This window comes from Myxine glutinosa, chromosome 1 (assembly GCF_964187855.1).
Source record: "Myxine glutinosa chromosome 1, kmMyxGlut1.1, whole genome shotgun sequence".
Taxonomy (NCBI): Eukaryota; Metazoa; Chordata; class Myxini; order Myxiniformes; family Myxinidae; genus Myxine; species Myxine glutinosa.
In genome coordinates this window covers 215,755,702-215,780,620 of record NC_136261.1, presented here as the reverse complement: position 1 = coordinate 215,780,620, position 24,919 = coordinate 215,755,702, and the positions used below count along the sequence as shown (strand labels likewise).

Below are 24,919 nucleotides of genomic sequence, written 5' to 3'. Positions count from 1 at the left end.
CTTCACAATCGGGTATATAAGCTTTGTTGCGTTCTGTATTAGTGGAAAACAACTGCTGCACATCTACAAAAGTTATTTCCGCTTCCCCTGGAGATGGTCCGTCAACTCGACAATGCTGTTTGTCATTTAGTGGTGGCTTTACGAAATTCCGGCATTAAACAGCGTGCTGTTGCTCTGCAGTCTGGCATCACTCAAGGTCAGGTGTCAAAGATCCTGAAACGAAATGCTTAGACGGGTGTCCCTACTCCAATACCGAGGCCAGGACGTCCCCACAGAACCACAAGGAGGGATGATCGCCAGCTGCACCGGTTAGTCCGCAATGGCCGTACCAAGTCAGCTAATCGGCTTCGGGCTGAGTGGCAGCAACTGACAAATGTGCCTGTATCCAGAAGGCTAGTCAACCAACGACTGGTTCAAGCAGGCTTTCGTGCCAGGCATCCCCCGAGAAAGCCACGTCTGACCAGACAACACCGCCAGCGCCGATTGCAGTGGGCCAGAGAGCACCGTCAATGGCAGCCAGGACACTGGAATCACGTCATCTTCAGTGACGAGTCTAGATTTCTGGTCTATCGTCAAGATGGCCACGTCCGAGTGCGCAGACAAGTGCATGAAGCCTACAACGAAGATTGTATAGTGCCAAGAGTCCAAGCTGCAGGTGGTGGGGTGACCGTTTGGGCTGCTTTTCATGCAGGGGGCAAAACTGACCTGGTTGTTCTGAATGGAAACCTGAACCAGTTCAAGCACAGGGCCATTCTGGAAGAAACATTGCTTCCATTTGTTCGTGCAGCCTTTCGAGGAAACTTTGTCTTCCAAGATGACAATGCACGGCCTCATCGTGCTCGCATGATCCAACACTTTCTTGCTGACCGTGGTGTAGAGCATATGGAGTGGCCTGCCATGTCCCCGGATATGAATCCGATAGAGAACTTGTGGGCAGAATTAACACGTCAAATCGACAACTTGGACCAGCAGCCTGCCTCTGTGCGTGAATTGCAGCAGGCTATTGTAACTGCATGGCAAGCGATTCCTGTCCAAACCTTGGCAAATCTCGTGAACAGCATGCCTCAACGTGTACGTGCTCTCCTGAATGCTCGTGGGGGTTACACGAAGAACTGAACTGTAATTTTACTGTCCGTAATCCCAGTCGTAATTTATCTTTTGTTTTTGTTAAAAAAAAATTTGGCTAATGTGCAAAATAAAAAGATACTTCTGTAAAACGCACAGAAGTTTAACACAGTACTGTCCATGAATTGAGTTCGATATCAGTTTACATCACTTTCAAGGATCAATTTATTTGCTTCGAAATGTCAAATGTGGTTTTTGTTTCCTTTAAAGGTCACATTAACAAAATCTAGAATAATTTCAACATAATTCCAATGAACTTTTGGTTCTAAGTCATCTTGAAAAGTAAGTTCACACCAACAAAAAAAATATTCCATATTAAATGCCAAGTCTGTATATATATATATACGTATATATCTATATATATATATATATATATATATATATATATATATATATATATATATATGTATATATGTATATATATATATATATATATATATATATATATATATGTATATATATATATATATATATATATACATATATATATATATATATATAATATATATATATATACAGTATATATTGTTGCGGATCTCAGATTACGGCACCCCCCTTACCGAGGGGGGTTTAATCCTCTCGTCTATTACACTGGCCGTCCGAGTCCTCGAAGATATCGCGCTCCTTTGCGGGATTGAGGTTGACCAGGGTGACTGGTCAATGGATTCCCAGATACCTTCGCCAACCTCGCCGCAAAGCAGGGCGCTACTTCTGCCCGAGCCACGGACAAGATGGAATTTTTGCCGAGCGGTTTAGCAATCCGTAGCTCAAGCCGTTAGCAGAAAGACTAACCCGATTCTGAGAGGTTCCTATGTCGTGCCACCAATATTCAATTGGGGACAGGACGCAAGCGATCGGATGAGAGGAACCAAAGAATAAGAAGGGTGAAGGAAGAACAAATATGCTTTATTTACGACACTAAAATAGGAAACGAAAGAAGGGAATATACAAGAGGAAGGAAATAAAAGGACATCGGGCAAGCTTATTTAAACAGTCGTAACTTATCACGACCCCAGAACAAACAGACAGACTCACACGGAATAGTAGCTGGTCGGGGAGGAAGGTCCAGGCAGATTGTTCCAGGCGATGGGATCCGTCCAGGCTCCGGGTCCGCGGTGAAGAATGGCAGGCAGCTTCGCGTATCGTTGGCGCGCGACCGGACCTTACATATGCGAGGGGCTGGAATCTGCGTAAGTATAGCGTGCCGAATGCTCTCAAAACCAACAGCAGTTCATATCAAACTATCGTCCCAAGCGATCCTCCGCGCAATGTTCTTATAATTCGCTGCCTCTGCGCTGTTCTCTCGAGTTTGCCGATCATCTGCCGATCTTCTCTCCTCCCTCGATCTGCTCCCCCGAATCTGCGTAAAAAGGCTTCACGCTCGCGCTTTTATTACAAGCCTCGCGTATCAAGCCGCGTCCGCTTTGCTCCGCCTACCGGTGAACACGCCTCGGCCCGGATTGGTCGTGAGAGTTCATCGGTACCTCCCCTCGTGACGCGTTTATGGGGCCACGCCTGTGTTCCTGGCCGCTCCTCCCTTCTTCTCCCACTCTGCCACGTGGCTTATGGCGGCTTGGGGGCGAGCTACAGCTCAAAGGCAGCAAACGCTGCTGGCAAAGGCGCGCCACACAATTTGGAGAGGGAAAAGCCGCAAAATGAATAGGATGGGAATTTGAGAAGGGGGCTAGGTTATTTGATTAACACAACGCAGATTCAACTATTGGAAACAGATCCTTACCTGAAACACATACTAATGAAATAACTAAAGAAGAAGCCTACGGGGTGCTACGTGTTGTGTTGCTCGTGGCCTAAATAGGGGGCGACCTTTTAACGTTACAAATGCAATATTTACAAGTTGTTATTTACAGTATTTGCTGGTGAAGGATTCTCAAAACCGCAACACGGCACCCACATTACCTCCAGGGCCGTCCCGGCCCGAAAGAACTTTAACTTAGTGTGACACTCAGGTGTGGTAACCCTCTACTATTAACTTCACCCTGAGTGCGACATTTTTAAAACAACTAAGTATGTCCCACCTGCTGCGTTGCATTCTATCTAACAGATTCACGCCCACAGGATAACCGAATCACGGAATTAATTCTCAAGCTAAACATTGACGGTGGGGAGCATTATTTACAAAGACACTACTTGGTATTTACAAACGCGAACCCAGGACCTGTCTTTTGGGAAACAAAAGAAGATGGTTTGATAAGAGGAAAGGCATGCACTGCACTGCACCGATGCCACCAGCACCAATAAGCACCAAAAGCACCAAAGCACCAAAACGCACAGTCAGCACCATCCAGTGCACAGTCATCACATTTCAAATAATGAGCAACGATGCTCAGCAGATGACGTCTTCTCTTCTCTGCCGATGTTTCTGGGCGACTTCTTGCTTGCTGCCTAGTTGGTACTAAAAGGGCACAAAACGCGTCCACTTTTTAATTATGGCCAGCAGGGGCCAACTAAGGTGGTCCACCTGCATGGCTTAGGTGCCACCCCAACCGTGGTCCGCAAGCAATATCTTTCTGGCCACAATGGCCGGTCCCCAGCAGAGGTGCCAGGCCCCAAAATGTAGGGTCCATGAGTAGTGCTCGGTCACAGACATGTGGTCCATATGGTGGTGCTCGGTCACAACAACGTGCGGTCCATAAGTGTGGTACCGGTCCAGGCAGGCAGCAGCGAGGGTGCGGGCACACAACTGCGGGCACCTGCACATTTTCCCCTCAGCACACAAAGACCACGGTCCATGAGTGGGGAAGGAAGACAAAGCAGGGTTCGCGGGGTGCAAGGCGTACAAGGCGTACAAGGCGTACAATGGCGAACAATGGCGAAAGGGTACACATCAACACAAGGTAATGCAGAGGTGAGGTGCGCAGGAGAGCGAGCGGAGAAAGCTCGTCCCTACCATACGCCCCACCCCCCCTGTCACCTAATCTACCCTTGCCCTTACCCCATATTTGCACAATTTACAAATTCGTCGCTACGTCTTGTCTTCCCCATATCTCCGCTAATTCCAAATTCGTCATCAATCCCAATTTCTCATTAATCCCTTTATTCCAAATTTACCATCAATCCCTCATAAGGAGGAAGAGATGGAATAATGAGCAATGTCACACCCACGTCATGATGCGTCTCACATACCAAACATTGCAAAAATCACATGGTGTGGAGTCTTGTCACCTTGGTGAGTGGATGTAGATGGTGCGAAGAGATTCCAATTCTAACTATACTCTAAATAACTTTAACACACTTACTCTACCCGGGGTCTTTCCCTGCAAAACCATTGGCCATCTTACACTATGTGGTTCTAAGAACCGAACTCCCATTGACCAAACTGTGGTGCTCACCAATTTGGGGTCTCACTCCCCCGACCCCTCACCCTGTGCCCTCGCACAATTTCCGGGCTGGGTCATGTGGCGCTCCCAGCAGATCCGCTCACCTGCACACCTCTGCCACTGCAGTTGTCTCTGAGCTTACCCGCTCCTTACCCTAACCTACCTGGGGAAGGCCCTCTGGCGCCCCCACCCCACTCGGTGCCCTCTCTGGCACTGGGCCACCCGGGTCTGTCCTCCGGATCCTCGGGCCCCATTGAACACTACTGGCTCCCAGAGCCCACCTGCAGCCTCACCTGGCCGACAGACTAACAGTGGCGGAGTGCCCAATCAATCACACGTACTAACAGGCCACACGCCCAGCCAATTTACTCTACTAATGCACCCAACACAACACTTCTGTGCTACTTCTCGCACCACAGATGCCAATATCCAACCACAATTTACCTACTCCCTCTACCTACTTTTAAACTACCCTCCCCGGGTACTCGTGAAGGGGTCCATCTTCCCAATCCACTCCTTTTGCACCAACCACTCCACTCCACGTATTCCACACAACTCACTCCACACCATCCATTCCAAACTCCATACCATCCATTCCGTACTCCATACCATCTATTCCATACAACCATTCACTCCATGCTCCATTCACTCCAGACCATCTATTCCATACTCCATGTATTTCACACCAGCTATTCCACACAACCATTCTCCATACACCTGTACTTGCACACCTTGTGCCCACACACCTGGTGGCACTTGCACACCTGGTGGCACCTGCACACCTGGTGGCACTTGCACCCTCCTTTCCTCCAGGACCATTCACTCAATACAATACACAATCACACCTTTACAATACTCTGCTCAATACACTTTCTACACACACACACTGCATCATCTGATCTGACTACTCCCTTCTGAAACTCGCGCTCCCCATCTTCCCTTATACTAAGCGCTCCCACGTCGTTATAATCCAACTAATCTGCTACGTCCCCTCTACAGGTACAATGTCACTACTTAAATCTTGTCCCTATGGTCATTTCTCTAAATCCCTATCAATAACCAACCCTCCCGAGCTAGTTTTCACAGCCATACCCCATAAAACTATAGCTGCTTTGCCCCCAGTACGATGTGAGGGCTGGTAAATCTACCATCCCTCTACACCATATGCCATTTGCCATCATCACTATCGCTAATCCAGTCACTACTCTGAGCCTCTCGGTACGTCAAAGCATTTTCAAAGCTCGGCTTCGCAAAGCCGAGCAATGAATGCGGGTGGTTTGGTTTCCTGCGGTTGGGTCCGTCCGGCATTCGGTTCAGGGGAGGAGGTTTGCTCGGGCCAAGGCTCCAAGCACCATCCCGGCACGGGGCCTTGCGCTCCCAAGCGCGATGGCCTAGCCTTGCCCGCATGGAGCGCCGACACCACAAGGGGGTGCCGCTCCGACCCCTCCTCCTTCCTCTCGAACCGGGCCGCCCACTTTGCCTGGCAAAGCGCGGATTCGACCGTGCAGGGCGGGGCCCGGCCCGAATCGTGCACGACGCTCCGAGCAGGAGCGACGCGACACCAATCCCTGCCGGCTCCCACAACACACACCGCCCGGCACGGACCGGGAGCTCGCGTCGGCTAAACGTCGGCCTAAACGCTGCCCCGGTCAACGTCGATGCTTTACTCGCATGCTCACACGCATACGCGACCCCTTTTACACTCTCCACGCCTGGCGCTCCAATGCCGCTTGTACATCCCACACACTTTGTCACAGCACTCACTCGTGCATACCCCTTTCTTACACACTCTGTTACGCACCACTCCTCTTGCGCACCTTCTCATGCCCTCATCCTACTCGCACACTCCATCGCACACCACTCCTCTGTTACGTACTCCGTAACACTCACCACGGGTGTGCACTCCTGCACATACCCACTCACGCACTCCAATGTGCCCTCCCGCACACGCGCCACAACCAACTCAGGTGTGCGTTCTCGCACACTCTCTCCATCCATCTCACTCTCCGTGTCACTCTCATCACACATACACTCTGACGTGCATTCTCGCTCGCACTCGGTTTCACTTCCATACTCTGTCGTGCACTCTCCCTCGCTCTTGGTAACACACTCGCGCTCCGACGCCATTCGTACACGCGCACCATTCACCTTCACACACCTTTTCCTCACACGCGCGCCATTGCCATTCACACAGCGCACCACGGACCTTTTACGAGCTCCCGGGTTACGCTGGAATCCCAAGCGCGCGAACATTCCTTTCGTGACAAACACTTTCCTGCAAAACCTCCCCTCACAATATACAGCCCGACTCACCTGGGCACTTCTTCGTCCTCGCTCCAACACCACCTGCAAATCCTTATTCGGGTTAAGCACGGCATCACGATGTGGACACGGACTTTGCACAATTTCCATCTTTTCCTCCCGCGAGTGGTTTTCTAAGTCCGGCGTCTGCTTAATCCCAATTTCCACTATTGGTGCGGTTTTAACTCCTTTGTTCAGCTCAACGACCGTGGGCGCTAATAAAATTTTCTCTGCTTCGGCGGTCGCCGGCTTCCCCATACCCCGGCTCGCGATTCCTATCCCGGTCCACATGACCGCTTTGTTCCAACTCGCTCAACCTGCGCTCCTCGAGCCGCGCTACCTCGTCGTGTACAAATGCGCCCTTCTCGCCCGACCTGCGGTCAACCTCCATTTCACACTCCCTTGCTTCATACCGGGCTTTGTCCCTCGCTAGCCCCTCATTAATTTTCTGGGGCTTGGCCATTTATGCCCTCCAATTTGCTTCCGAATCCCTCCAATTTGCCTTCTAGCCCCACAATTTGGCTTTCTAATCGCTCCCCCATTCTATCTTCCAAATTACTTAAACCGTCTCTCAATCCCCCAATTTGGTTTCCCAAATCATTTTTTAATCCCTCATTCCCCATTCGTATGGCTGCATAGATCTGCGCCATGAGGTCCTGCACATTCATTCCCCCGATTTGTGCAGCGGGCGCGGCTACCACGGCCACGTGTGAGGCACCGCCATCTTGTGCTGCCGCGACCACGTGCGAGGCACCGCCATCTTGTGCGCCTGCAACCCCCTCTACTGCACCTTCTTCAACCCCCTCTTCCATTACTCCCACTGCCTCCCTGGGGTCCTGGGTTGCCTCTAACCCCTCTTCTATCTCCCCCACCTGCATCCGACCGCCTTGATCATCCATGGCACGATTATAATTTGTATATTAAAATAAAATTTCGGCCGCTCGTAATTTTGACCAAATCTTTTTTTTCGATGGATTAAAATTTGGTTCGGGCTTCAATCCCACTCCCCGACACCAATTGTTACGGCCAATAGCACAATTGGTGTCCAAAATTTGGTCTAAATAAATTTAGTCAAAGGTTCCAGATCCCAACTCCTGACTACCAATTGTTGCGGATCTCAGATTACGGCACTCCCCTTACCGAGGGGGGTTTAATCCCCTCGTCTATTACACTGGCCGTCCGAGTCCTAGAAGATATCGCGCTCCTTTGCGGGGGTTGAGGTTGACCAGGGTGACTGGTCAAATGAGTCCCAGATACCTTCGCCAACCTCGCCGCAAAGCAGGGCGCTACTTCTGCCCGAGCCACGGACAAGATGGAATTTTTGCCGAGCGGTTTAGCAATCCGCAGCTCGAGCCGTTAGCAGAAAGACCAACCCGATTCTGAGCGGTTCCTATATCGTGCCACTGATATTCAATTGGGGACAGGACGCAAGCGATCGGATGAGAGGAACCAAAGAATAAGAAGGGTGAAGGAAGAACAAATATGGTTTATTTACTATACTAAAAGAGGAAACGAAAGGAGGGAATATACAAGAAGAAGGCAATAAAAGGACAGAGGGCAAGCTTATTTAAACAGTCTTAACTTATCACGACCCCAGGACAAACAGACAGACTCACACGGAATGGTAGCTGGTAGGGGAGGAAGGTCCAGGCAAATGGTTCCAGGTGATGGGATCCGTCCAGGCTCCGGGTCCGCGGGCGAAGAACGGCAGGCAGCTTCGCATATCGTTGGCACGCGACCGGACCTTACATATGCGAGGGGCTGGAATCTGCATAGGTATAGCGTGCTGAACGCTCTCAAAACCAACGGCAGTTCATGTCAAACGATCGTCCCAAGCGATCCTCCGCGCAATGTTCTTATAATTCGCCGCCTCTGCGCTGTTCTCTCGAGTTTGCCGATCATCTGCCGATCTTCTCTCCTCCCTCGATCTGCTCCCCCGCATCTGCGTAAAAAGGCTTCGCGCTCGCGCTTTTATTACAAGTCTCACGTATCAAGCCACGTCCGCTTTGCTACGCCTACCGGTGAACACGCCTCGGCCCGGATTGGTCGTGAGGGTTCATCGGTACCTCCCCTCGTGACGCGTTTATGGGGCCACACCTATGTTCCTGGCCGCTCCTCCCTTCTTCTCCCACTCTGCCACGTGGCTTATGGCGGCTTGGGGCGAGCTTCAGCTCAAAGGCAGCGAACGCTGCTGGCAAAGGCGCACCATACAATTTGGAGAGGGTAAAGCCGCAAAATGAATAGGATGGGAATTTGAGAAGGGGGCTAGGTTATTTGATTAATACAACGCAGATTCAACTATTGGAAACAGATCCTTACCTGAAACACATACGAATGAAATAACTAAAGAAGAAGCCTATGGGGTGCTACGTGTTGCTCATGGCCTAACTAGGGTGCGACCTTTTAACGTTACAAAGGTAATATTTACAAGTTGTTATTTACAGTATTTACTAGTGAAGGATTCTCAAAACCGCAACAATATATTATATATATACATAAATTTATATAATATAATATAATATAATATATAACATAATATAACAGAAGTATGTATATATAATATAAAGTACATATTTAATATATATACTTTGTATATATACATAAATATATATAGTATACACGTGAAAACCAAAGTAACCACCTAATTTGACATAACTGTATTTTGTGTTATATAATTTTAATTATTTTTCTTTTTATTGCAGATACTAGGGCATGCCCGTACTATATATATATCTAAAATTATATCCCCCCCCTCTATTTACATGAAATGGTTTGGTCCATGAAATGTTTTGGTCCATTCGCAACGCCAAAGCGAACGGCGAACGCTTTACATGAAATGGTTTGGTCCATGAAATGTTTTGGTCCATTCGCAACGCCAAAGCGAACGGCGAACGGCTTGCGAGTACAGAACTGCTACCATCATCAAGTAGAAAGAGAAGAGAAAAAAAATGAAAAGGAAAAACATTCCAAACCGCGAGGGAAAACAACACGGCACGTCGACACAACAACGTGTCCTGTGATTGGCCGTACGTGGCTGCCAGTAGCTGCCCCCAAAAAAAAGCTTTCACCGTCCGGCGACTGAATTTAAGGGGAAAAATAAAACGCTCTTCGCTTAAAACAACGCCCTTCGCTCTGACTGAATTGGGACAATGTTTTTAAGTTTTTAATTGAATTACTATCCGTAATGGCGCACGCTCTCACGGGAGCTCCGGAAGGTCGTATATCGCAGTTACGATGAATCGCAAATTCGTTTTTATTAGTTTTAAAACATAGTTTAACGCCAACATAGCGCCAACATAGTTTGCAAACGTGAAATAAATGAATACGCTCTCAAATGTGCCATCCGAGGCAGAGTGTGTTCGCCACGTTCGGCACACGCGATAGCTCGCTGCTCTCTGATTGGTTGAATCGTTTTTTGGACATAGCTCGGTAAGTAATTGTCCGATTAATATGAAACCTTGAAAAGGCACATCCTCGGGTCCCCAGCAATATACCTGGCAAGTTTAAAGTATATCGGACCCGTGGTTGTCGAGAAACAGCGGTCACAGACAAACGTACAAACAAACAAACACACAGAGATTACTGGAATTATAGATAGATAAAGTGAGAAACCCTTGAAGTTAATAATGAGCCAGTATACACCTCAGCAACGCACAGCAATCGTTGAATTTTATTTCAAAAACAACGTTCCCCTGACTTATTGCCTCCAGACTACTTTTTGTGGGGCTATCTCAAACAACACGTGTATGTAAATAATCCATTCATTCTGTTGGAGCTAAAAAAAAATCAACATTGTCCAAGAAAATAAACGATCACCACAAGTCTTGACGAGGGTGATGGAAAAAAACCGAGGGTGATGAGAAAAAAAACATCGAAAGAGCTCGGATTTGTGAATGCGAAGCAGGTGGTCATTTTTACAGGACCTAATTTTTCATGTCTAATGTAATAAAATCTTAATGGGTAAAAAAATTGTTTGTCATTCACAGTTTGTGTTTTTATTGCATTTTCCAAAAGTTATCGGTAAAATAAATCAAGTGGTTACTTTTGTGTCACCCTGTATATATATATATTCCTACGATATATAAATTATATATATAAAGAAGTAGGCAGACTTCTTATGCAGGAATGGCATGGATACTTAATTAGCTTAATACAACATAAATCCGAAAAAAAACTACCAAGATAAACTGAGAAACCTATAAATTACCTCTATGGCTTGTTCTTGTCACTACCCAACTCATCCACCGAGTTTTGTCATAATCCGTGAAATATCACGCTATATATCGTTTTTGGACCTATCTCTCAGTAGTGAAGACTCACTTTAAAATTCAAGTAATGTAATCAATTTGGTGCGTTTCCCCGTCTCTCCCCATCTTGTCTCCCGCTCCCTTTATTTCATCTTATGTGTCCGTTTGTTTTTTTTGTCATTAATGTTAGCTCTTACACGAGCCTCGATCTTGTATACAAAAAATAAATAAATAATAATTCATCCTGGTCACACCCCAACATGTCCATCAAATTTAGTCAGAATCCACCCATCACCTTTTGAGATATCCTTCTCACAAACAAACATACAGACAGACATATGCAATGGATCTTATGTAGGGATGGCATGGATACTTAATCGGCTTAATACAACATAAATTGGAAAACAAAACTACCACTATAAAAATTAGAAACCTATAAATTACCTCTATGGCTTGTTCTTGTCACTACCCAACTCATCCACCTAGTTTTGTCATAATCCATGAAATATCACGCTATATATCGTTTTTGGCCCTATCTTTCAATATTGTGCAGATTCACTTTAAAATTCAAGTAATGTAATCAATTCATCCTTGTCACACCCCAATCTGTCCATCCAATTTAGTCAGAATCCACCCATAACCTTTTGAGATATCCTTCTCACAAACAGACAAACATACAGACAGACATACAAGGGTGAAAACATAACCTCTGTCTACCTTTGGTGGTTGAGGTAATGAGGAAATAAATTGTGACCATTAACAAAACCACCACAGTAAATCAATCCCAATTGTTATGACCTAGACATCAGCTAGGTGCTTGGAGAAGGAGGCATTGCCAATTCTGAGGCAAAAATAAATAAATAAATAATCCACCAATTGGCAGTAGGTTGGCACATCTGGTAAGCCTGAAGCAACATGTTCTGGTGATGAAGGCGATATCATTAATGATAAACATGCCAATAGTCAAGATACAATTTGTGCCATCAGCAGGTTTTACTTGTTCTGTAATGTATCATTGCATTTCTGCAGATCATTTCCCACAATTTGGTGTCATTCAAGTTCATTATTAAAGGGTTGTTTTTTTTACCAAGATTATGTTAAATGGTTTGCAATAAAAACAGGCTACACCAAAAACACTCACAATGGTCAGTCTGTTTGATGAAGCAGAACTTACACCAGCAATGGAAAAATGTGTGAAAATATTTTGCAATCACCTGTATAACATGTCGTAAGGCAAACATGCCTGCAGTCAGGTTAAAATCTATTACAATGGAAATAAAAGTTAAAAAGTAAATTTAACTTCAGAATCATAAGCTGCAAGGCAAACTCAAAGCTTACATGTGTAAAGGTTAAATCCAAGTTAGATTCTAACTTAATGGACGTCGTACACCAGAAGGATGTTTACGTTATATTGGTCTTGAGAAAGTTCTGATAGTCAAACCATTATCTTTTGGAAAAAAAAAAAAAGGTGTGCTCCTTCCTGTAAGGTAAAATTTTTTGTTATACTACAATTATGTGCAGAAATTTTATATATTGCAAATTGTGGTGTCTGTCAGGGATGGATCCAGGATTTTAGGTTGGGGGGAGAGGGGCGCAAAAAAATTACATTGTATTGAAAAAGAGAATTTCGCCAAGCAGAGCGAGGGGAACAATTTTTGTAGGTGTTTCTTTTTGTCATAAATTACAGACTATTCTAAATAGAGATTTAAAAAAAAAAGCTCTAATACACTTGAAAATAAGTAATGTAGTGAAAAACTTTTTCTCACAACTCATCATGTCTTTTAATTATTATCTCATGATAAAAATCCAATTGACTGAAGAGCAAACATTGCATATAATTAAATTAATGGCATAGTGATCATAAAAAATCAATTGTTCCTACGTAAACTGCAACGATAAGCATTTGGACAACAAAATTGATGTGTGACGTCACTGCAATTGTCTGATGAAACCTATTAAATCAGACAGAGGATTCATGAATAACATCCTTCGGTGATGTTTTCTTGCATACATGTCCACAATCCTCTCAATGTCTGGCTCAATATGTTTGTGCACATATATATATATCAACACCAAAGCAGTGAATCGATCCTCCCCCATGGTGCTCCTGGATGCTTAAAATAATTAATTTAACGTTCATAGGATGGGATAAGAACTCGGAATCTCTTGTATCATACTAAAATACGCCATTTTGTGTCTGGTTGTCTGTCTGTCTGTCTGTCTGATGAATTTTTGACACCAATACACTCCGTCATTACTTATCTAATCTCAACCAAACTTGACAGGATGACGAAGGGTTACATAATGAAGGTTGTAGCGCATTCATTTCCCCCCCCCCCCTCCCCAAGGGGGTTTTCTCCCCCGAGTGGCTTTTCCCCGCCATTGCCGTCAATGGTGTTGCGTGTTGAGGTGTATATCAATGTTAAATTAGCTTTATCGTGGCGTTTTTCCAAAGACGCTTTTAATAACAACATTAATGATAATCGCATATTGTTAATGTTATGACAAAACAATCTTAATACTAATAATGTCCCACTTCCCCAAGGCGTTTTTCCTGCAGTGATAACGTGTACATAAATAGCTTATAGTTATAATGGCGTTTCCGTTGGAGGTATAATGGCGTTTATCGTTATAATGGCTTCTATAGGAAGTAAAAATATTATAAACCACAAACACGTATGCTTATCTTTTTAAACAGTCGCTAATGCTCTTTATAACACTAAATTAAGAAATTTGCAGGAATCCCGACATCCGTGAAGTAAGGTTTACTTACAGAACTGAGCGAAGATCTACTGTACTCTATATAACCCACAAATGTTGGGTTAATAACATGGCCCTGTCTGCTGCTACCGTGGCATTTTCCGTAGCGAACTTTTGAAACTCGCTCCTGCTATTTGATATGAAACTGAAAGGGACAAGCTCGGGGTTGTGCTCCTTTACCAAGCAGCTAGCTGGCGCTTGCCAAGCCAGCCGTTCCTTAACAAGCCAGTCGTTCGATTTTGGTGAAGATCTGAATATGAATTCGGATATGATAATTATTTAATTTTTAAAGTGATTCTTCACCATTGAGAGTGCGGGTGAAAAGCGATATATAACATGATATTTAAAAACTTTATGGATGAGTTATGAATAAATTTGGGGGATGAGTTGGTAAAGTGACAAGAACAAGCCGATTAGAATTTGGTTCAGGTCCGAATCCAGATCCGGCCTATCAGTGGATACAAAACAAACTGTTCAGCCTGGCGGAGGCATGCGCTCTACCGAGTGCCGTTCTAGTAATTTTATGTTTTTAATCCGGAAATTAAAATGACAATAACAGAAACTATACCGAAAATACTGTACCTAATTGATATCCATCTTTTTCAACAATATTTAGTAACTGACAGATCTGGATTTTTGACATAATGTGTTGGTACACTTCAAAAACGTAAACATAATTAAACACTTTAAACATTTTCTTACATGTAGTTGTTGCACATTTTACGTTTAATTTTTTTTTAATGCTATGCAATATTAGGTAGACTTACCTACCTTATTATATATAGTCTTTACTGTGGAAATTTTACACCTCATTACATGTGAAACATGATCACTTTTGATGGGAGGGGTGGGGTTTAGGGGGCGCACACGCCCCCCGGATCCGCCTATGTCTGTCCGTGCGTTTGTCTGTCTCCGGATTACGGCGGCCGCTTCCCCCACTTCATTTTAAAAGCTGCCAATTGGTTATTTTGCATTTTCATTTCACCTTTCTTGATGCAATGTAGTCAGTCACTTTACTGTCCCTTCCAGTAATGTTTATAAATAAACATGAACATCTGGTATATTTAATCAATGGTGTCGTGCCAAATTTTGAGGTGCCAGAGCTCTGCAAAAATGTCAGCCGTGACGTCATTGCCAGATCTACCATCACATCACGTTTTAACATGACACTAACCATTTGAGTTCCCCTAAAATGAGTGATAAATGAAATATGCACATTTTACCATGATAAACAAAAACATAACACTTGCACCGACGTAATCTCACAATTAAGAATCCCCTCATAAAAGGTCAGTAGCACAATTTAAAATAGCCATATTTTGTCCTCTTTTCAGATAAATCCAATCTCCGCCACACAATGTTGCGCCACCATTTTATGTGTATATAGTTCAGAGCTTTGGCTCTGAGTGAAACCAATAATGCAACACAATTAACCCTTTTAAAGTGCATTAAATAATTTCAATTGATAGGTGAACTTAAACTTTTCCTGTCACTTGGGACGGGTACTTTTGCTCATTATGAATAAGTTCAGGGTAAAACCTTCAGAGATTACAATACAATCAAACAAATTGGAGTTATAACTGCATTGTATGAACTCCATTGGTTGTGCTGTGAAATTGCACTTTATCATGTATCAGATGTCCCTTGGGAATTTCTCACCTTGTACAAGAAACCAGGAGGAAGATCGGCATTCTCAATTGTAGTTGCCGTGAGGTCCTTCTCCTTAGCTTCCTGTGCAGGATTTTGTCTTTCAAGTAGTTTGGGAACGCTGGCTCCATGCTCGGCGCTGGGACCACTGGCTCCCTGCTCGGCGCCAGGACTGCTGGGAGGCTCGGCACTGTGACCACTGGCTCCCTGCTCGGTGCCGGGACCGCTGGCTCCACGCTCAGTGCCAGGCCCGCTGGCTCCCTGCTTGGTGCAGGGACTGCTGGCTCCTTGCTTGGTGCTGGGACCGCTGGCTCCCTGTTTGGTGCAGGGACTGCTGGCTCCCTGTTTTGTGCAGAGACTGCTGGCTCCACGCTCGGTGCCGGGCCCGCTGGCTCCCTGCTCGGCGCTGGAACCGCTGGTTCCCTGCTCGGTGCCGGGCCCGCTGGCTCCCTGCACGGTGCAGGGACTGCTGGCTCCCTGCTTGGTGCTGGGACTACTGGCTCCCTGTTTGGTGCAGGGACTGCTGGCTCCCTGTTTTGTGCAGAGACTGCTGGCTCCACGCTCGGTGCCGGGCCCGCTGGCTCCCTGCTCGGCGCTGGAACCACTGGTTCCCTGCTCGGTGCCGGGCCCGCTGGCTCCCTGCACGGTGCAGGGACTGCTGGCTCCCTGCTTGGTGCTGGGACTACTGGCTCCCTGTTTGGTGCAGGGACTGCTGGCTCCCTGTTTTGTGCAGAGACTGCTGGCTCCACGCTCGGTGCCGGGCCCGCTGGCTCCCTGCTCGGCGCTGGAACCGCTGGTTCCCTGCTCGGTGCCGGGCCCGCTGGCTCCCTGCACGGTGCAGGGACTGCTGGCTCCCTGCTTGGTGCTGGGACTACTGGCTCCCTGTTTGGTGCAGGGACTGCTGGCTCCCTGTTTTGTGCAGAGACTGCTGGCTCCACGCTCGGTGCCGGGCCCGCTGGCTCCCTGCTCGGTGCTGGAACCACTGGTTCCCTGCTCGGTGCCGGGCCCGCTGGCTCCCTGCACGGTGCAGGGACTGCTGGCTCCCTGCTTGGTGCTGGGACTACTGGCTCCCTGTTTGGTGCAGGGACTGCTGGCTCCCTGTTTTGTGCAGAGACTGCTGGCTCCACGCTCGGTGCCGGGCCCGCTGGCTCCCTGCTCGGTGCTGGAACCACTGGTTCCCTGCTCGGTGCCGGGCCCGCTGGCTCCCTGCACGGTGCAGGGACTGCTGGCTCCCTGCTTGGTGCTGGGACTACTGGTTCCCTGCTCGGTGCTATGACCGCTGGTTCCCTGCTCGGTGACGAGACCGCTGACTCCCTGCATGGCGCTGGACGGAAGGTCAGTGTAAGCAGTTGTGCCATTATTATTTCTGGGACCTGGACTTGTGAGCAGATCTGAGCAAATGTTTGATGTATGTCTTGATGCAATATCCTCTGCAGTTTCCTGGCCAAACCCAGGATGAACAATCATTTCTGCCATTCGAGTCGAATTAACTTCATCATTTTCACACTGCGTGCAGTCTGTGAGAGATGGAAAGTCAGCTGACTCAGGAAGTGGAGAAGAAGGAAGCGGCACTTTGGATGAAGGTTCAGGCTTAAACTCTGGGCTTGGTGATTCAAATGCATTTTTAGTCATCTGTTCGCACTCGAGTGCCTGTCTGGGCCTTGCTGTTGGTTGCTTGTTAGTGGGAGATGCCAGAGCCGATGGTACAGGCTTGGTGGGACTGTGCACAGGCGATGGCATCTTGGTTCCCATAAGAGCAGCTGTTGTTTCTCCCCCTCCCTCGGCCACAGTCACCGCCACCTGGTAAATTGATAGCAGCCGTTAATTTTTAATTTCCCATTTTAATTAGCTCGACAGTAGAGTGACAAGAGGCCAATGACTTGGTGTGAATGGGGCCATTGCCAATATCAAGACAGGCAAATCCAAAAGTTGAGGATTGAGACAATTGGATTTTGAGCACCTGGGTAAAGGTAAATTAGCAGCTAATTGGTTGACAATGCTGATACTAGGTTAGCTCATCAAAAAAAAAAAAGGGCTCTAAACTTAAATGGAGATCCCCGGTCCTCTTTTAAGCTTCCAGATTTCTCACTTTTGGCCTATTTTCCCTCCCAAGTCACCCACCTGGCTGCGAGGGATGCCTTCAGGGCCATTCTCTTCCTCTCCGAGAGTAGCGTAACAAGGAGAGACCTGAAAAATAAATGTTTAACTCTACCTTAGTGAAATAAAAGACAATCTCTTCAAAGCAGTCTTATTCACTACCCATTCGACAACTGACCTGGCTCGAAGTTTTCGTGTCTTCCTCTGGTATTGAAGAATTATCCATCGGCTCGTTAGATGAAAGAGATGAAGATGACAATGTTCTGCTCTCCTCAAATTCTATATTTGACGAAGAGTCAGCAGAAGGACTCCAGGGTGATGTGACTGGCCTTGGTGGTGCTTTTCTGCAAGGTGGGAAATTAAAAAGTAATCACCGACAAAGCATCATGCCAGCTGGTTAAACCATTCCGAATCATTGCAAACCAAAACGTTTAATTTGAAAGAAGATTTTTCTGTTAACAAGACTTTTAACGATTATTTTATTTTTTGTTCAATCAATCAAAAGCATTTGACACCACCCTGAAAAGCTCTCAATGCACAAAATAAATAACAAAAGAGAAAGGAATGGTGTGGGATTTAAATGTCACGAGGCTTCAAACAACTGTCAGAGGCTTTAGAGTTTTAAGGGGGGGCGGCATGGGGTGGGGGGGGGGGGGGTGTGAGGGGAAGTTCGGAAAGAATAATCACACAGTTATTGTTTTTTCATGTGGAGTATGGGTAAAAAGAAATTGGAAAATAATCTGCAGGGAGTCATGTGTGATACTGGTATCTGTGGGAGTGTGGCAATGTTGTGTGGATCAACAAAGCAAATGTAGGCAGGAGAGTTGGTGGTGTGAGGAGGTGGAGGAGGAGGAGGAGGAACCACCTGGTCGGGCTGCTCAAAGACGAAGTATTCTCGATATGATGCTCTGCCAGCTGGGACATCAGCTCAAACAGGTCGTGGCTCAGCTTGGGAAAAATAAGATTTTGGGTCGCAACATGTTTATCTAATTCTCATTATTAATCTTCATGGCACAAATCTCTCAACTCACTGTAATCCCACCCTCTGATAAATCAAATAAGCTTGGTACATAACCCTAACCCGAAATTGCATTTTTTGGATATCCTAGGTTGCCTTGACAAAATTCAAACACCGCTTGCTCATTCACCACGAAGAAAGCTTATTGAAACCCAATGTTGAGCCCACCACCGGACGCTGATATTCTAACTTAACAACAGTAATAGTGTAGGATGGCAGAGGTAATTAATAATTACCATTTAATCTGGCTGAGAAAAAAGTGAATGTGAAACATTGTACCAAAGACCAGATATTTGTCTTAGTGGGGCGGCTTAGCCCAAATATTCAAAAGAATTGTGCATTTTGTGAAACAAGCACCAAATTTGGCACAAATGTACATTAATATGTTGCGAACATTTTCAGATATTGGGCCACTTGAAATTCCGTAATTTTTTTATTCAAATTTTTTCAAATTTCGTAATTTCAAATTTTTCGGGTGACACCGTCACAATTTCGGTCTTCGAGGCCGGCCGATAGGCAAAGTGTGACCGGAAGGGACGAGGTTCTCCTGACCACGTGGCCCTCGATCTGGGAAGCGAGTGGCGTTCCATTAGTGGACGCGCCCCTCACGCCTGACTTTTGGGCGGCCCCGGCAGGCCGTTTGTTTTGACGTTCCGTGACAGGCCCCGCACCCCCACCTCCGGGCCGACCGGAAGCTTGTGCTGAGTACATCATACCTGAACAACTCAGTGAGGCAGAACACAGCAGTGCACACCAGGGTGACCCCTTCAGTGCATAAACCAATTAACCTGTCCACTGCAGGGCATATAGAAATGAAGTTATTTTCTGCATATAATAATAATATAAGTTCAGTTCTATATAACAATTTCTGTTATCACCACTACCACTACAACTACCACTACTACAAGCTTTGTCTGGAATTTTGTGGACTAACAGACAAACAGACATACAGACAAGCTGGGATCAAAACATTACCTCCTTCCACCATTGAGTGTAGAGGTAAACATCATGGAAATTATATCATGCCCTAGATTTAATTCATGCTTACCCGTGTATTTGCTTCACTGGTTCACAAGGTCTTTTGCATACATGTAATTCAGACTCTCGTCTTCATTGCTGACCACACAATGTTCGCAACATATTAATGTACATTTGTGCCAAATTTGGTGCTTGTATCACAAAATGCACAATTCTTTTGAATATTTGGGCTAAGCCGCCCCACTATATCGGCCGGCCTCGAAGATCGAAATTGTGACGGTGTCACCCGAAAAATTTGAAATTACGAAATTTGAAAAAATTTGAAAAAAAAAATTACGGAATTTCAAGTGGCCCAATATCTGAAAATGTTCGCAACATATTAATGTACATTTGTGCCAAATTTGGTGCTTGTATCACAAAATGCACAACAGGTTTGCTATGCTGCTACACTATCTACAATTAAGTTTGTATCCAAAAAAATTTTTTTTTTCTTTACAAAATATAGGCATCACAGTGACGAAACATTTCATTTCTGTATACGCAAGTTAACAACGTATGGAATGGACATCCGGGGAAGGTGGAGCAGCAGGCACAATTGATAAATTTAAAATGGCATTGGATAAGTACTTAGAAGCAATGGGCATAGTGGGGTACACGGATATTGACAGGAATGGTCGATAGCTTAAGATTAACCAGGTGTGATCGAGTTGGGATGCCTGCAAGTTGGAGATGTCCGTTTTGCACATATCATGTCCAGTGGGAATGTATAGCTTAGGGAGAGATGGGACGGTACAGGGATAGCGGCATGTCCCTTGGTTGACGGGAATGTGACACTGCCGATACTAGGTTAGTATCAGCGGTCGGTATCAATGTGTTCGTGGCACAGGGGCTTAATGGGTCAAGCGGCCTCCCCTATGTCTGTGTTTCCTTGTGGACAATTGCCAGCATGGGAGTCTGATCACTCCAAGTTGAAACCAAAACGAATATTCAATAGTCGGTCGTGTCATAAAGCGGAGCCGAACCGTCACAAAGCTCCCTCTACCGGCAGCTCAGCAAATATACAAGGCCCCCAAAAGCTCGCTGGGTTCCTTGGATTTAATCTACCATATTGTTCCCAAAAAACCAAATTCAGCAGGAAAAAAAACCTCACCTTGGAAATCGAGCTTACTTGAGAGATTTTTAAAAATTCCATCAGGGTTGATTTCCTGAACAAATTTTGAAACGTTTAGTGGTAACTTGAACAAAAGTGGCACAGGGCACGGAATGATCTTGTACGCTACAAGATCTTCAATAGGGCACATGTATTTCAAAATTATTTCTTCAATGGCCAATAATGGTCCGGCAATTTGTGGCCTATTGGGGCCAACAATTTGGTGGAAATTCAAAAATAAGACCTGTTGCTTCTAGTTTTAGGAAGTCAACTCTATCCCAAGTACATTCATCAAGACAAGTGGTATTATAAAAGGCATCTACATTGTACATAAGCAAAAGTAGTTGAAGCTTCCCAAACTTTTTTTTTTTTTTAAACAATCTTCCTGACAACCTATCCATCTCATGTCTCTCTGGTGCTTCATCCTCATTCTCATTCTCTTAGCAGCTTCAATCTTCCTTCCCCTACTATTTACCCGCAGCAAACCTTCCGATATCTCCTCTATTTTCCCCTAAATGGCCTCAAAGTTGTTTTTAATTTACAGAATGCTCCACAAAACATTTAGAAGCTTAGAACACAAATCTTTTAAACACATGAAAAGTCATGGTGGTCCCATATAATTGTTTATATGGGGGAAAACTCTACAAAAGGGATTTTAGAGTGATGATGTCATGCAGAATAGCTAAAAATGGATATAATGCCAGAGGAGGGATGAGGGGTGCTACTATCTGTTGGAGCTGGTGGTCTTTGCCACGTCAGTGGATGCACTCATAAAGGATGAGAAGACAGAAGACCACATCCAAATAGCGGAAGACTGGATCGGGGCTCCTTCCAGCAAGATGTGTGTGCTGGAGAGCACGTGGGTGTGTGTGAGTGAAGACACATGCGAGAGTGTGTCTGGTGCATGGTGGTGGTGATGTGTGCAAGATAGAGAAGAGGAGGAGGGAGAAGGAATGCCGTCTGAGGAACTACCAGTAATGACAGATTGGTTAGGTGTAGGGCCGAGATTGCTCCTTACGGAGTTTACAGATCCGGCTATGATTCAGCCAACTGGCAAACAGGGGGTGCCGCATGGTAGAGCACGAATGCATGCAATCCCCTGGGATATAGTTATGGGTAGGAGGCCGGGCTCCCGCCTTTAGGAGGCCCATGAGAATTAAAAGAGCACTGCACCAGGTGTGCGTGCCACGTGGCACCCTAAGCCTTACAGAACAGGTGGAGGCCGCCAGACAAATTGGGTATGTGTCCTCCATCAGCCATGGAGAAAGGAAAGGTGACAACACAGCAGGCAAATTGTAAAGGTGTGCCCATAAAGATTGGTGTAAGGGTAGGAGACACCGAGATGGTTAATATGGGGCCCCGTGTGAGTCCCACAGAGGACTAACCAGAATGGTGGAAGTAGCGACCAAGGTTATGGAGTTCTGTGGGGGTGCCATAGGAGTCCAGGGGGTAAGACAGAGACCAGAAGTAGTGTAGGCAGACTAACGAACAGTAGAGATAGAAGGAACAGGAGACATTGTAATTTGATGAGAAATTGTGACAAAGGGAATTGGAATTCTGAAACTCAAATTTTACATGGGTCAGATTGATGTAATTTTAAGGACATCCCTTAGGATGTCTTCCTTCTCCTCCCTTCTGCTTCCACAGGAATTGGGATGGATGAGGGAATGAATGCTACAGGAGCTGGTGTGAAACTTTGGAGTGCATGGGCCGTGGAGACCACATTTTAGGTGTGGAATGGTGTGAAGTGAGTGTGCAATTAGTGATGAGAGTAGCACTACCCACTAACTGGAAGGAATCTCCATTTCAGAGATTGAAGGGGGATTCAGATGTTTCAGGAAATGGAAGCTGCAAGGATGCTGGTGAGTAACCATGGACAGGGAATAATTTATTGAGTGAAGTGCAAATGTGCAGTGTACAGCTGGGAGTGTGGCACAGTGGTTAGAGTAGGGTAGTGAAGGATAATCACTGGGCCTGGGGCCTCCTGGGCAACGGAAAACCTACAGGAAATGCCAGTTGGGCAATTTAGTTAGCGAGGCCGGGAGTCCAGGGAGGGCCCGAAGCGAGAGTGCCAGGAAGGGCAACACGTTATGACTTGAACCCGGAGCATCATAATATGAGCAGTGGGGTCAGATGGGAACCTTCAAATTTTGCATTTTTGAAACTGGCATAACTATGAACCAATAAAAAGTTGTTTTTCTATTTGAAATGGACATTAACGTCTTCGTTGCCATGGAAATCATATTGGTTATTGATTGATTAGGAAGGATTCGCAGGATATAGTCACAAATAGTCAAATGATAATTGATACAATCTAGTAAGTCCAGTGTATATATAACAGTTTTCTACATCAAAATTCATGAATTTACCGACATTAAAAAAAAAATTGGTTGGATTATGTTGGCCATTTTGTTTTAGAAATACTTCTTCACAAACTAAATGTCCATTCATGAAGTATGTGAAGTTTCGCATTGATAGGTTCTAAAAATATCGCAAATCCAATCTGGCCAACCAAGCCTTGAGACAAATCAGCTTCTTTTGAGGATATCCACTAGATCTCGTGACTTACAAACCTCACAAAGTTACATTTAACATCTCCAAGAAAAATGTGTCAAACTAGAATGGCACTTGTAGAGCGCATAGTGTCGCCTCGCGTGTTAATTATGAACAAAAATACCATCGTTAACTGAACATGCTACCATTACGGCCCACTGAAGAAGAAAAAAACTGCTATTATGGCCCATATACCCATACCGTCCATGCACCGTATTTTGTCTTGTTTCCTGACATAGGTTATGAACATCATAGATTTAATTATACACTCACATAGGGTCACAGATCAGATATATGAAGTTTCAGATTTTTTTGGGATAAAGATTTCAATTCAACCAATTATAGCTGGAATACTACTTCACTGGTGACATCATCATTATCACCCTATATACCCCATTGGGAGTTGATGAAATATGCCAAGTTTCAAAAAAAAAATCATTTTGTGGTTTCTGAGGAAATGCTGTCCAATTTTTTCCCCTTTATTCCAATATGGCTGCCATACCATGTGACCTATGACATCAGAGTTGGCAATAAAATATTCGTCATGGAGAGCCCCTCTTATGTTTAAAGTTTTGCATCGATTGGACAAGTGGTTGCAGAGAAAACCATTTTAACGTGAAAATATATAGATGCGGACACACACAAATGGACAGACTGGCCACCACACCTTTGGCTTATCAGTGGCAGGGACATTGCAATAGTCTGGCAATATCCCCTTCTTTGCGAGACTGAATATAGAGGAAATTATAATCCCTGCAAGAATAATAGCCTTCCAAGACTTGAAGCTTGTTAGCTTAATAATTCCAACATCACTATTATCTTCTTGTTATCCAGCAGCTGAGGCGTCTCTGCCAAAACAAATACTGGTCATCACACTCAACGTGCTAAAGTAGTGGGTAAACATTGATACAATGAATGATGGACCTCAATAAATACCAGTGACCTCAATAAAAATCTGAGTTTAAATACTTGAAAAGTGTTGTCACAATTCCTTTTTTATGTTGAACAGGATGGTGCAGAGGTAACGCACTTACCTTTGAGTCGTCTCGTCTGGGTTTGATTATCATTCACAATATAAACTGTCTGATTGGTACTTTTGAGGCAGAGTATTGTATCAAGGTGTGCACCGTCCCTCAGATGGGTGGACCATCTGTCAACATTAGCTGATGGAGATTAAAATTCCCAGGGTGTCTTTCGTGAAGAGTAGGCCAATCTGAACAAATACGTTCCTGCCCAAATCAGCTCCAGTAAAATGTCAGGTCTATAATCAGCAGGCAAACTTCTCCCTTGGCAGAACCTACAAGATGGGTTTAATTTGGTCCACTAAAGTAGTCATGGTAGTCGTGAGGTCCACTTTATAGCCTAATACGTGTGGTGATGAAATGTGGTTTTTTTTTTAAACTACAAAACCTTCTGGACGCCTTGAACTAGCCACTTTAATCTCGTTTGATCTCGTCACCTCATTGTACGAATGCCGATAATTACTCATCTTTCATGATTTGCCATTAATTAATTCATTCATTCATTCATTCCCCCCCGCCCCCCCCCCTTCCCATGCCTCCTCCCCCCAAGCCCAAGCCCTCTCCCTCCCACAGTTCTCCCGATGTCCATGCTCTCAAATGTTGTGTTTGTGTGCTTCCCCTTCTCTCCCCATCTTGTCTACCGCTCCCTTTGTTATATACTTTGTGTGTCCGTTTGATTTTTT

The 24,919-nt window shown here is 45.3% G+C and overlaps 1 protein-coding gene across 4 annotated transcripts in view; it reads right to left on the bottom strand.

The window, feature by feature from the left end:
• The window catches only part of LOC137433916 (uncharacterized), a 50,258-nt gene that overhangs the window by 5,836 nt on the left and 19,503 nt on the right, over window positions 1-24,919 (bottom strand). The window contains exons 9-13 of one of the 4 annotated variants that reach the window (XR_013624347.1): window positions 18,381-18,463; window positions 17,694-17,859; window positions 17,540-17,605; window positions 16,672-17,218; window positions 15,431-16,481 (exon numbers count right to left, since the gene is read on the bottom strand). Coding sequence is in view for 3 of the 4 variants with exons in the window: in XM_078783496.1 (XP_078639622.1) it covers window positions 15,431-17,218; window positions 17,540-17,605; window positions 17,694-17,859; window positions 18,381-18,463 (2,103 nt within the window). In the remaining variant the exon portion in view is untranslated. Of the gene's footprint in view, window positions 1-15,430; window positions 17,219-17,539; window positions 17,606-17,693; window positions 17,860-18,380; window positions 18,464-24,919 lie in introns of all 4 variants that reach the window. The other 3 variants (XM_078783501.1, XM_078783505.1, XM_078783496.1) reach the window with 3 other exon arrangements.